Genomic DNA, 14,927 nt, shown 5'->3' with positions numbered 1-14,927 from the left:
ATCCAACTCCCATACCTTCCCTAATTGTCTGATTGGCCAGCAGGCGGTCAATTGGGAGACCAACTATTGTAAAATTGCAGAGCCAGAGCCTTTGCCAGTACATATGGGCTTAGGTCCCATTTTTTGCCCTGACATTGGGCTATCAAACCCTATGCTGAAATACAGTTCAATGCTAGCAAGTCCAATAGGAAAATCAAACAAAACTCTGGCTAAAATGTGAACCTCACTACCACAGGAGTAGTTGTGACTAGTACAAATGCAATTAAATGGAATCTAGACTGTGAAAAATGAATGAAACCAGACCATCACTTATTGCAACTAATGCTGCAACACATTTTTCTACTCAGTGAATTCTTAAGGCTAAAGAAATCGAAGGATATGGGGAGAAAGTTGGAACAGGGCACTGAGTTGGATGATGAGGCATAATCACATTGAATGGCAGAGCAGACTTGAAGCGCTAAATGGCCTACTCCTCCTATTTTGTGTTTCTAAATCATGACCCTGGAAATCGAATGATGCAAACAGTGTACTTTAATTGTCTTGTGCAGAAATGCTATTCTATTGATTTTTGGTGCTATGTTCCCTTTTTAGGCTTTGCGAAAAGATGTGCAATCACATGCTTCTGTGGTGGAGGATGTAACCAAAGCCACACAACGTCTATTGGAGGAGAATCAAGGCAAGCTAGATTCTGATGAACTGACAGCAGTTGAAACAAAATTACTGGAAGTAAAAGCTCAGCACCAAGTCTTGTGTCAAAGTACTGACACACTTCAGAAGCAAGTTGACAATGCATTAACAAAAGCTGTCCAGCAAGAAACTGAGAAGGTAATACACATTGTTGATAGGGTGCCACCAATACCACTCTTGCACTGGAGAGTGATACTCAGACACTCAGCAGTGATAAAGACATGAATGTGGTAACAGTAATTTAATCATTACATCTTTGCTATTGCTTACCTCTTACAGCTGCATAAAAATTGGTGATTTAATCTTGCAAATACCAAACCTATAAATAGTAATCAGGATTATGACAGTGTGATCTATATTAGAATGCTGTAGATTAAAACATGAAGTTGAAATCTGTTGCAAATGTCAGATGCCGGCAATTTTTTTTTTAAAAAAGCCGGCCTGTAACAGTCCGACATGGTGCAGACTAAATAGTAGAGAGTGGAAATATGTCACTCAATGGAAGGAAGTCCCACTCTTGAGCTGATCGCCAACCAGTTCATCCAACAGCTTTTACAGTCCCAGCACCAGTAGAACTGAGAAGTAGTTGTTTCTGTAATTGCAAATAGGCCCAAAATGAAGACACATTTATTATGATTAGATTAGATTACTTAGTGTGGAAACAGGCCCTTCGGCCCAACAAGTCCACACTGACCAGCCAAAGCGCAACCCATCCAGACCCATTCCCCTACATTTATCTCTTCACCGAACACTACGGGCAATTTAGCATGGCCAATTCACCTAACCTGCACATTTTTTTTTTTTGATTTGTGGGAGGAAACCGGAGCACCCGGAGGAAACCCATGCAGACACGGAGAGAATGTGCAAACTCTGCACAGAGAGTTGCCTGAGGCGGGAATTGAACCCGGGTCTCTGGCGCTGTGAGGCAGCAGTGCTAACCACTGTGCCACCGTGCTGCCCACATCTGAAATGGGCCATGTAATATTAAGGCTTGGTACGAAACTCAATCGCAGTTGCATTATTTATCTAAGAATATTATGTAGATTGCCTTTTTTTTGTCATGCAACAACCCAGCATATTCTGGGAGCAGTTTGAGAGCAACCAAGATGGCAGGGAATTAACCACGTGTAATATTTTGTCACCCCCACTCCTGTACTGCCAACAGCACACCCCACCGGGAGCTGTAAAATCCAACCCACAAACTTCTTAATGATCATTTCAGTTCTTAACAATTCTCAACTTTTCTAGATTTTATACATAAGTTTATCTTTCTTCAAATGCTATTAACTTTAAAAATGTAATTATTTATAGGCTCAAGCTGTCAAAGAATTTGAAGAAAACAAGGGTAAAATAGATGGCCTTTTAGGGTGGCTCTCAGCCATGGAACAGCAGGCAGCATCGTGTTCCCAACATGTACTGCTTCAGGAAGAACCGAGCTTAAAGTATGAAGGTGGCAAATTAGAAGCATTAAGAAATGATTTACAGTTACAGGGCCCGAATGATGGAACAAATACTGTGGCTGAGATGGGTGTAAGTCTGAACCACCAGCAGCAAGCACTAAAGGTATGAATATTTCAGTCTGTTTCCGATTAGAGCACTTTGTAAAACAGTTGCATAACAAGAAGATCTCTGTTGCTATATTGACTTGACCCTTAATATCAAACAGAAACTAGGAGAAAGTGAGGACTGCAGATGCTGGAGATCAGAGCTTAAAAATGTGTTGCTGGAAAAGCGCAGCAGGTCAGGCAGCATCAAAGTAACAGGAGAATCGACGTTTTGGGCATAAGTCTGAAGAAGGGCTTATGTCCGAAACATCGATTCTCCTGTTCCTTTTCCGCATGACCTGCTGTGCTTTTCCAGCAACACATTTTTAAGTATCAAACAGAAACAACTGGTATATGTGTGGGAAACCCAGCAGATCTGGTAGCACCTATGGAGAGAAAAGTGTTTAATGTTTTGAGTCCAATGACCCTTCCTCAGAACTAGAAGCAGCTAGCAAAGGTGGTATTTATGATGGGGTGTGTGTGAGAGAACGGTAGAGATTAGAGCCCACTTTCTCTGCTTTTTGGTTCATTCCTCTTTCCCTTCTAGCTCCACCTTTAGTATATTACCACCTTTTCCTAGCTATCTCTAATTCTGAAAAAGGGTCATTGGACTCAAAACGTTAACTCTATTTTGTCTTCACAGATACTGTCAGATCTGCTGTGTTTCTCCAGCAGTTTGTTTTTCTTTGTTCCAAATCTCCAGCATCCACAATTCTTTGTTTTATAAGGTGTTAAATGTGTGTGTTATTTATATTCTCATAACCTTCAGGTTTTCTGACGCCATTCCTGAGGCAGGTACAATTCCAGAGCTCGAAGTGTATCTGGTCTGATGGTGAACAGGCAGTTAGGCTCTTTAAGAGTCTTGTCAAACAGAGATTGAGGAGGTTGATTGAGGGTAATGTCCCTGTCTCTGGATTGGAAAGCCCAGGTTCAAGTCCTTCCTGCTGTAGAGGTGTATCATAACATATCTGCTCAGGTTTATGTTAAAAATGGCTAAACATGTCTACTGGGAATTTTCCAATCTGAACCAAGTGTCCTAGTCTGAATGAGACTAGTTCAACTGCCTGTAGGCATGTACCCAACTAAATTGCTTCCTTTTAAAGGAGTTCCTGTCTACCCTGCCCTCTGTGCTGGACTGGCTGCTTTATCTGCTTTCTTAAATGTTTTAAAATGTGCCAAAGAGGCACCTTCCTTTATAAATTGCCATCTTTGGTACTTTTTACTAATCATTTCCTATACCCGTGTACTGCCTGGAGCACTGAGGTTTTGCCCATCATCCTTAGCAGGACAAGAAACTTGTCACTATGTCTATTGGCAAGTTAAAATTCCAATAAATAACTGTTCACTCTCGCGCGCTGTCCTCTCGCACGCTCGCTCTCTCTCCAACATCACTCGCCTCACCCCACCCCAAGGGCCTTGTTTGTTTAATGTCTGGTCATCTTCTTTTACTGAAAATCAGGAAGACTGTTTTATCATATTTCAATTGATCTTGTACTAAAGAGACCTAAATTCCTGAAAAAAGATTTTGGATCATGAAAACTTAGATTTTCCTTTGTAGGCAGAGCTATATTCCTTTCTTTCAGGTCAGTCTTGAAAGCTTGTTATCGCAACAGCAAGATTTCTTATTGGCAACGCAGTCAGCTCAATCCTTCCTGGACAAGCACAGCCATAACCTTTCACCAGAACAGAAAGAGCGACTGCAGAATAGTCTAAATGAGTTGAAGGTACAGTATGAGACAGCAGTTTTGCAGACAGAAACTCAACTGAAACATGTGCAGGTCCTGCAAGAAGAACTCCAAAAATTTCTAAAAGGTGGGTGAATGAATCACATTGCTTTCCGAATTTCAAAGAAGCCTGTTTACTTGAAGTGAAAAGAATTGTGAATAAACTTAAATGAAACACTAGTTTTCGAGAACATGATTGGAATTAGCTGTAGTAATTGTTCTGAGATAGAATTAATTCTAAATAATTTGATTTCTTTTTAATGGTTTCCACTTTCCAAAACATAAGATTTAATCCAACATTATAACGATATCTGTATAATTGATACCTTTTTGTAAAAATAGATTATGGCGAGTTTGAGGCCTGGCTAATCCAATCTGAAAATGAACTTGAAGAGATAAAAGTTGGAGAAATGGACAGCGACTCATTACAAATCAAACTGCAAAGACAGAAGAGTTTCTCTGAGGATATTATTTCTCATAAAGGAGATCTAAGATATATCACAATCTCCGGACAAAAGGTCCTGGATACTGCAGATGCTTTTGCTGAGACCAATACAAATGAAAATTTTAAGACCCCCATTGATCCGTCTGTTACCAGCACACTAGTAAAGAACAAGTTGGAAAATGCCAAACATCGCTATAACACACTTCATTCCAAAGTAAGATACTTTTACATTAAGGAAATGAAAGATATTTAATGTCTTAGATTATATTTTTAAATTCCAGAAAAACACAAGATAAATCAATGGTTAATATGTGGTTAAATAGACAATGTCGTGGGGGCCTGCGTAGTTCAGATGTCTTGTAAATAATACTGGCATGGGAGACAGTAACCTGTTATTTTATCGCCTGTCTGTTATGACCATCTTAAGTGCTCCGAGTCACTTCAATTATGCACAAGCAACTGCAACAAGTAATAGCATCCTAGTAAATAAACCTTTATTTCCTGGGAAGTATAATTGTACCAGGCTCGACTTCAAAGAAAATTAAAGCCAAAACACAACATATTGAAAATTGAGGCAATTGTTGAGCTGCTGGTCATAATTGATATTGTTCAATTTGAAAATTAGACATTTAGAATTATTGTAATTTTGTTTTTTATTTTGTATTTTCTAAATGCTAGTCCTGTAAATCAAAGAATAATCTTTTGATTTTGTATCCTCTTTAAATTAAGTGGTTGGTGGAGTGAAATAGAATACTTCCCACTTTGGGCCATCATTGTTTAATCATTGATTATTCCTAGCTTAGTACAACACAGACTGGGCTTGCAGAAAAGTTCATTTCTTCTTGAAGCTGTCTGATAGCTGGGAGTTACCCTAAAAACCCACCTATTTTAACATTTCTGCTCCTTGTGCGCATAACAGTGAAATGATGTTGGGATAAGTCTGAGAAGGTGGTGGAGTTCATTCTGGAGTTATGAGGGATGATTCCATTATAACTTTCTAAAAAGAACTAGATAAGGAATTGACAGAGAAAAAATATCCAGGCTTATAGAGCAACAGCCAAGCAATTGTGCTAATTGGATAGTTCTTCTAAACTGAGTGTCCTCCTGTCTTGCATCACTTTTGATTCCAGTCTTCTCTCTTCTGATTTGCGCATTTTTGATGGTGCTCTATCAGCCTTGCTATTTCGTTAGTTTTCGAAAAGATATTGCTGCTGAAAGTATCAAATGCAGTGTTATGAATTAATTAAACTTTCAAAAACACGTGGCAGTGTATTTTTTTCTTGTGGGTTGGATATTCATTGAATTATGCAAAACCGACAGTGTGCCATTTTAAAAAAAAAGGAGAGTTTTAAAAATCCATGTAATTATTTGCTTGGTTCACAGTGCAATAAACTTAGTTGTCACCTGACAAGTATGTTGGAAAAATACCAACATTTCCAAGAGGTTTCCAACGGATTGGATGTGTGGTTAGAGAACTCTGAGACAACTGGAGACAAGCTTCTGTCAGAAACAATTTCTTCTGATCCACAAAGCCTGCAGATGCAGCTTGAGAGTATCAAGGTAAAACCATTCACTCTAAAAATATTAATATAGAGATTTCTTTACTTGTAAAGGCAAAACTGTAAAAACTGCAAAGTAATATTATGTATTATAAACAGTAATATTAAAACCCCTAAAGTGAATGCAGGAGGGTGTGCCAGAAATATCACTACCGAAAGATGAGGCATTAACCCGGTGAAGCTACCATACGTGGACTAGTTGTATACCAATCTGTGGAAGAAGTATATAATAGACATTTACGCAATTGTGCAAATGGATCACATGTAAGCTATTCAGGCCTGCCATATCCAGTCACGAATGATTGTGGACAATTAAGCAACACACTTTGGAGGTGGCTCCCCAAATATCTTCATTCTCAAAGATGAGTGAGCCCAGTGCATCAACGCAAAAGACAAAGCCAAAACATTTGTAATCCCCTTTGCCCATAAATGCCAAGTGGATGATCCATCTGCTTCCCATAAAGGTCCCCAGCATCCCTGACATCTTAGCCAGTTTGATTCACTTCATGGAAATTATTATTAATGTCAGTGGGATGTAAGATTTTTCCCAAAAACACTATCTAATTACTACTTAATTGTGATGGAGGGTGTGATATTTTTAAACATATTATGATTTATTTTGGAGTTTGGATTTTGAGCTAGTGCAATGTCAATTTTGATCTATATCTGTGAGGAGCTTTAATATTGTAGTCTTTCTGGAGCCATTCAGGCCAGACCCCCACAAAACATTTCAAGAAGGTAGCCCAGACCTAACTTTTCTAGTTGTTTAGCAGATTAAAGTGGATATTCCAGGAGTGATGCAGTTGGTCAAATAATTCAGTTTTAAACAGAACAGAATTTATTTACAGACTACCAAATGAAACATGAACAAAATAGAACAGAATATAAAATAATTTAACCTATCTGAAAACCCAACCGATTCTATCACAACTTAATAATGCTGTTCTAATTTTCCTGCAACATCCCTATAAACATATGTCTTGGTGAAATGGTAAATTCAAACACAGGTTCTTACAAGAGAGATGTCAGAGCAAATCAGCTAGGGATCATTTGCTGAATGGATCCTCTTATCGTTCCAGCAGCTGTTTCTCTCGGTCCCCAGATAAAACAAAACCAAACTAGAGGAATCTCTGGTCTAGGGAAACTGGCCGCTCCCCTTTTATTGTACAAGTGTGTTCAAAAACAAAACTGAAAGCCTTATCCCTAATTATTGCCTTAGGTAATCTCTGTTGGGCATAGCCTCTGACTGACCAGAACCTCTGCCTTTTACAAACCCTTTTTGAAAAAAACCAAGGGCAACATAACCTTCTTAAAGGGTCAGCATCGTAACACCTCCCCCTTTTTAAAAAAAAGTGAACCATCAATATCCAAATATGGCTTCATTTTAAAACTCCTTTAATCGTACATGGTTAGTATACTGCAATAAATATACATTACACTGACTATAGCCATGCAAACATACACTTCTACATTCTATTTCAGTCTGTTTACTCCTGTCACTGAACGCCTCATGCAAGTCTCAACAATGTGTCAGCAGTCACGTTTTCTCGTCTTGCCACATGTACAATTTTCAAATTGATTGGCTGTAATAATAAGCTCCACCTAAATAGTCTGTAATTTTTGTCCTTAAGTGGCTCTGTGGTTAGCACTGCTGCCTCACAGCGCCAGGGACCTGGGTTCGATTCCAGCCTCTGGTGACTGTATGTGTGGAGTTTGCACATTCTCCCCATGTCTGCGTGGGTTTCCTCCGGGTGCTCCGGTTTCCTGCCACAGTCCAAAGATGTGCAGGTCAGGTGAATTGGCCATGCTAAATTGCCCATAGAGTTAGGTGCATTAATCAGAGGGAATGGATCTGGGGGAGCATAATCACATGACAGATTTCTTTCTGTCTGGAGTCCTTATTAAATAGTTCACCTCACTCAACCTCCTTTTGACTTGATAAGGTCCACTAACCTTTGCTTTTAAAGTTTACCTATCACTGGAAGTAACGTGAACACTTCAACTCTGGGAGCAAGTTTTTGATTTCTTGTCTGCTTCCTGTTTCATTGTATGCTGTGATATTTTTAAATGCTGCCTAGCCAACTCCTGCACTAATTCAATGTTGAGATTTTTAATATATTTTATAACTTTATAATATTTTATAATAATATTTCAACGCGCCACCACACACTGCAGCACAGAGGAACTACGTGGAGCAGAGGGAAATCACCTATACAGTTTATTCAAAAAGAATGGGTACCCAATGAACATAGTTCACCGATTTCTCAGCAACAAAGCCAAGCAAGCAGACAAAACGTGTCCAGAAACACTGGCCACACACCCCTACATCAAAGACACCTCAGAAATGGCTGCCAGGCTACTCAAACCTCCTGGCATCATGGTAGCCCACGAACACACAAAAATAGCAGCTAATGAACTTGAAAGACCCTAAACAGACAGCAAGCAAAACTAATGTCATTTACAAAATACCTCAAGAACTGTAACTAGCACTACATTGGACAAACAGGCAGAAAACTAGCCACCAGGATACATGAATATCAACTAGCCACAAAAAGGCACAACCTGCTCTCACTTGTATCCTTGCATACGGATGAGGAAGGACAACACATCCATCTTAGAACAAGTCAAACAGAGACACGCACAGAATTCCTAGAAGAATGACATTCCAACCAGAACTCTATCAACAAGCACATTGACTTGGATCACATTTCCCATCCCTGAGAAAACGAACAGGAAATGACTTCACCAACCCAAGGAAACCCAAACATATAAATATAAATAGGCTACACCTCCAGGGCTTCATCCAGAGGCTCACTGAAGATGTTACCTAGTATGGTGATAAAGTATCTGAAAATGAATATTCCAGCTCAGTGAGCAAACCTACATCTAGATTTCTACTTTGACACAAACAAGAGCAAATATATGACAATCAAACAAGGTCTCTGATAATTCCACTTCATCTTTCTTGTTTGTATTCTTTGATCTCTCCTGTTTCAACTGGTGACTTTATGACCTTGTTACCACATAGTCAGGAGAAGTCCCAGGATATACTTCCTGTCATACCTCAGTTGCCTGATTTTCCACTGGCTTTTCAACCACAGTAGGCAGCACTCCTACCTGTGAACCGACTATATTGTTAGCAATGACAAATTGTATTCCTGAAGCTGAGCATTTTTCCAGTACTCCTACCACCAATTCTCCACTTTTCACTGGACACTCTAACCTCATTCTACATAACTGAGCACTACTTGTCTCATCATGAATTCCACTCACTAGCATTTCTTTCACTAGTAGTCATTCAGAGGTACATATATCTTCTCGCAACATCACAGATTGAGAGGATCCTGTATCTCTTAATATTGTTACCTCTTTGCCTGCTGCTCCTGGCCTACGCGAGTAAACTTTACCTTCACAGGTATATGGTTTAAGAAGATCTGGCTTTTCCTCCTTAACCAACCAGGTTGTACATTCTGGCGCAGCTGTATAGCCTCCACTGTGCTGGCATCCCTGACATCTGATTTTTGCCTTGTCTTATCCACGTGCTGTTTCCGAAACAACTCGCCCCTCAGACAAGCTGGAATTCACCAGCATCTCTTACGCCATACCATCTTTAAAAATCCATTGTATACCAATTCACACACTGCCAGTGCGGGGTTGCCCTGCATGCATGCTGACATTTTTACCCTGGATATGACAGATGGGGCATATTTGACCCCTGCTTTGCAGGCAGGGTTCTGGACATTCTTCTGGACAGAATGGAGCCAATATGGGACTTCCTCTTCATCTTCCCCCAGGGCCAGCTGTGGAGTCTATAGCCCCAGACAATCCCAACTTGGTCAGAGGTTGCCAGCTGGGTTTAAAGTACTCTTTTTTTATTTTTTCCCCATCTGGAGGAATGGCCAGACTACAAGAAGGACAATGTCTACTTTTCTCCAATTCGCCAGGATACGTTCCACCATTATCTCCCTGATAGCTCATGCTCACTCTATCTCTGTTACTGTGCTTACCTTCCACCAAAGTTCATACTCCACCATTCTCAATATCGTCTGCAACATCTTCCTCACTCACTGTCACTGAACTGAACACCAGTAACTCTGCATGTCTTCTGCACTTCCTACACACTCACATTCCCACCTGCACCAACAGTAATAACGGTGTCACTCATTTTCATCTTCTGAAGTACCACCACTTCTCTCAATCCATGAGGAAAACAGGTAACAACAGGGTGGAATGAGCCAAGGCATCCTGCGTCACATGGCTTCTCACATCTTATGAAAAGAATACCCTGATTCTAACTGCCTTGGTAGAACCTGCACTAGAATTGGAGATTGTCCTTGACTCACTGTGCCAAGAAAACTTGTGTAGGTTCTCCCCTTAACTTTACAGAGGCCTGCTGACAGCTATTTCAAGCTTCCTGACTTTGTGTGCGCAAAGAGGTATGGCAAACAGCAGTGAAGCACAAAAAAGCAATGCAAGACAGGAATACTGTGAGCACTGAGAGCAAGGAAAGAGTCTAGCGATACCATCTGCGCAATTTAGTTTGTTAGAGCAGCACGAGATACAGCCTTAAAGAGCCAAAGCATTCTGTAAGTAGGCCTGAGATATGCACTGAGGGTTTCCTTAATTTGGCACATGTTGGCTGCCAATGTCTGAACATGTGGTGCATGTGGCCAGTGTCCATGGAGCATGCGCCGAGGTGTTGGTGCCTGATTGCCAACATGGAAATCATTCAGAGCAAATGTTGAGTTGAATTTGCCAGGTGCTCACTCCAGTTTTCCTTCTTGAGCTTTCCTGACGTCAAGGTGGAACTATGTACAAACTTGTAAGGGTAAATATAACCTCGTGATGTGAAATTTTGTCTCTGTATGTCCATATAGCAAATTAAATCTGGCAAATTTATCATCCGTATAAATTATTGTGTAAGATTGATTTAATACTGAAGAGCCAGAAGCATCCTGGCAGCAGGATAGTGTGCAATAGTTTCTAAATTCGCTAAATCACGATCTTTATACAAAGGCACATTGTCAAAAGTTTAAAATATATTCTGGGATGTGAGCTTGGCTGGCAATTATAACCTATCATTAATTGCTGAATTGAGTGCTTTGCTACACCACTTCAGAGGGCAGGAATGAGACATATGATAGTAGTCATAAATTGGGCAATTTTAAAAGGGTGACTGATTTAAGGACATTACAGTACAGTATGATACAGTACACATGCTGCTATTAAATGTTTTTTTGTCTGTAGAATAACAGTGACAAATCCAGATTTTACAACTGTTGGTTTAACACTGGCAGTTAATGTTTATTTAGTTTTAGAAGAAATCCTGCAGGAACTCTTAATCCATGTCACAGTCTTTAATCTCGACAACTTTCTCTCCTCCCTTTCCCTGAAGGATGAATATGGTGCCTGTCGGCAACAGCCTTTTCAATATTTTCTGCACCACGAAACTCTGTCAGCAGACTTAAGTGGTACCCAATTTGTTGCTCTAACAAATATCATCCTAATATATTCCAAGCTACTGGATGTCGTTCAGAAGACTAAGCCTCAGCTAATTTTTCCCTTCCCTAATCAAAAGCAATTGAGATTATTTCTAACACATTAATAGCCTTCCATTCTGTATGAGAGTGGAAAACTGGACTATGCTTTAATATATCAAGCCACGAAGAGGAGCTATTGAATAAAAATTCAACTAAAATAAAGAATAATGATAAAAGTCAAACTGAAACCCAAACCCTGTAAAGTACCTTGAGACACTTTCCTACGTTAAATGCTAGATAAGAGTTTATGTCATAGAAATAGAATCTCTACAGGTGTGGAAACAGGCCACACTGACCCTTTGGGCAACATTCCACACCAGACTCTTTCCCCATACCCTTTTCCCTGTAACCCCCCCTACATTTCCCGTTACTCACGCACCTAACCTACACATCCCTGGACACTATGGATAATTTGGCATGACCAATCCACCTAACTTGTAGGTCTTTGGACTGTGGGAGGAAACCAGAACACCCGGCGGAAATCCACACAGACGTGGGAAGCATGTGCAAACTCCACACAGCAAGATGCCTAAGGAATCGAACCTAGGTCCCTGGTGCTTTTGAAGTATCTGTGCTAACCACTGAGCACTGTGCTACCCACATTTGCTGGAGTTTATTTATGATTATTGAAGCTGTTCAAATTATGTTCAGTGAACATTATTTAAGATTTTAGTTACCATGTAATTTGTATTTTACTTGTACTTGTGATACTGCTTGTGTACAATTCCTGGAATCATTATAAATTTATGCTCTGGATGTCTCACTGAGTTGTGTAATTACAGGTGCTTCAGGAAGACTTAGATGAACATCAAGTCAGTGTAGAGAAGTTACAGCAAGCAGCAAAATCATTACTGTCCTTGGATGATGACCTGATTCTGAACCAGAATCAAATTCAGCAAAGAACAGGTATAGTTACAAAACAATATTTCCTATCAACAATTACTGCAAGTTTCTTCAGTACTCACAATGAATCTGAAAGAAACTCCAAACTATCTGAACCATTTTTAGAAATATGGTATAAGTTGTGACAGTTTCAAATATGTTTGTTTATTTTCATTTGTGAGCCCATACATCCATTGCAAATAGCTATCTGTCATATCACCAATAATGAAAAAACCTAATCAATTGTTTTAGACTGAAGACTTGTATGGAGTTAAAGTCCACATATAAAATAAAATAGCAATACTGTTTTAAGTACAGTACTGTTCCAGACAAACTACGTTCAGAATGAAGTTTAAACTTATGAACGATGTAGTGATCCAGGCAAGTTATGCCAGAATCCTCCTGGTATTGTATAGCACATATTTATTGAATTATGTCTTTGCTGTAGTGGCACATAGTTCAAGTGTTAAGTCGTTTGAAAGTACTGCACGAGAAGTTCATAAATCATTGAGTTGTGGAGTTAATCCTACCTAGTTTGGAGATGGTGAAAATGAAAACAGGACCAAATGGGATTTTGTGCAGGGACTCCTCTCAATCACAGTTACATATTTGTATCAAAATAATGAAGCAAGTAATTATGTCAGAGTCATGCTATACCAGCCAACTGTTTCAAAAGTCTTATGTTATTCATTGAAAATCAGAATAACTTTAAACTCATACAAACGCAATAAAAGAATTTACTGGAATCTAAAACAAAGGCAAAAACTGGCGCAAGTAGTGCTTTTGTCAGAAACTATAATTAGTAAAGATAGTCAATGCATAAAAATGAAAAATCTCAGTTTTTCTGTCCAGACTATTTTGTTTGGTCGGTTTATGGGGCAGGTTTGCTTGTGAGTTTATTTGGTGGATAAAAGCATGATGGATATGAGACTGCCAAATAAATCTGGTGGTTTCGGGCATGTTAGTGGGGGAAATATAAAGATGTTAAGTGAAAGCCCAACAACTCTGACTGAAGGGATGTTTTCCTAAGGTATGTGTAGTGATTGTAACAAAGTCAGCCAAGTGGGCATCATAGAATATGATTGGGGTTGTTAATCTGGTCCAATCAGGGAGCCCTAGCTGACAGATAAGGGCACGGTGGCACAGTGGTTAGCACTGCTGCCTCACAGCGCCAGAGACCTGGGATCAATTCCCGCCTCTGGAAACTGTCTGTGTGGAGTTTGCACGTTCTCCCCGTGTCTGCGTGGGTTTCCTCCAGGTGCTCCTCCCATAGTCCAAAGATGTGCAGGTTAGGTGAATTGGCTATGCTAAATTGCCCATAGTGTAGGTGAATGGATAAGTATAGTGGAATGGGTCTGGGTGGGTTGCTCTTCAGAGGGTCGGTGTGGACTTGTTGGGCCGAAGGGCCTGTTTCCACACTAAGTAATCTAATCTAAAAAACAGGAGTATCAGAGGGGGCTGGCTCTGAAGAAGCTGATTCAGTGACAAGGACTGTCAATGTGTAATTAAAGGGTGACTTGGTGATAGGATACCAGCATGATCCTGTTGGATTGTGGAGCATAATCAATGGGCTAACTGGCATACCTTTCCTGGGAGAAAGAAAGCACTGCAGATGCTGGAGATGAGAATTGTGTGTGGTGTTGGAAAGACACAGCAGGTCAGGCGGCATCTGAGGAGTAGGAGAATTGACGTTTCTGCCATATGTCCTTCATCAGAAATGAGGCTTGTGTGCTGGGACGGCTGAGAGATAAATGGGAGGGGGATTCGGTTTGAGGGAATGGTAGCTGAGAGTGCAATAGGTAGATGAAGGTGGGGGAGAAGGTGATTGCTCGGAGCGAATGGATGAGAAAGGCGATGGACAGGTCAAGAGGGCGGTGCCGAGTTGAAGGTTTGAGACAGGGATAATCATTTTCTCCCCCATCTTAGTCTACCCATCACATTGTCAGCTCCCTCCTATTTTCATCTCCAACTACCTTTCACATAAATTCTTTTCAAATAACCCCCACCCCCGCCTGTCTCTGACAACCCCCTCCCACCCCCCTGTCTCGCTCATGCTCGTACTCTGTACCCTTCACTGTCCCTGCTCCAACCTTTATTTGCCCTTGTCCCCCTCTCCTTCCCTCTACTTTACAACTGACTTGAAAGTACAAAATAAAATTCACTTTTAATGACTTCCCTTTGTCACTGTAGAACCTGCTTTTACTGAAACTGTAACTTTAAATTTAGCTACATGTTGCCATATTTACATTTTGTTCTTTTCAGATTGTATCACACAGAGATATGAAAACTTGACAGAGCTAGTGTCAAAACGCAGTGAGAAGTTGCAGATGGCAAGTGCTCAGTCCCAAAATGTTCAAGAAGGCTTGGATAACTTACTGGACTGGTTGGAAGACATTGAAAAGAATTTGAAAAATCAGGATAATTTATTGACTTCATGTGCTGCCATCCAGGATACCCTTGCCCAAAATACTGTGAGTTCTCTCTCAGACTTGTGCTTTACAGAACCGTGAAATTATCATAACTTTGTGTTCCTATTGCTATATTTT

At 40.2% G+C, this 14,927-nt stretch overlaps 1 protein-coding gene across 1 annotated transcript in view; it reads left to right on the top strand.

Moving 5' to 3' along the window:
• The window catches only part of LOC122563694 (microtubule-actin cross-linking factor 1), a 536,485-nt gene that overhangs the window by 344,458 nt on the left and 177,100 nt on the right, over positions 1–14,927 (top strand). Inside the window, 7 exon segments of the mRNA XM_087976866.1 lie at positions 592–825; positions 1,999–2,250; positions 3,815–4,043; positions 4,298–4,614; positions 5,784–5,960; positions 12,282–12,405; positions 14,644–14,852. Coding sequence (XP_087832992.1) covers positions 592–825; positions 1,999–2,250; positions 3,815–4,043; positions 4,298–4,614; positions 5,784–5,960; positions 12,282–12,405; positions 14,644–14,852 — 1,542 coding nt within the window.

This window comes from Chiloscyllium plagiosum, unplaced genomic scaffold, assembly GCF_037043375.1.
Source record: "Chiloscyllium plagiosum isolate Xiang-an unplaced genomic scaffold, Cpla_swu_hap1 HiC_scaffold_30, whole genome shotgun sequence".
Classification (NCBI taxonomy): domain Eukaryota; kingdom Metazoa; phylum Chordata; class Chondrichthyes; order Orectolobiformes; family Hemiscylliidae; genus Chiloscyllium; species Chiloscyllium plagiosum.
This window is presented reverse-complemented; position numbering and strand designations above follow the sequence as displayed.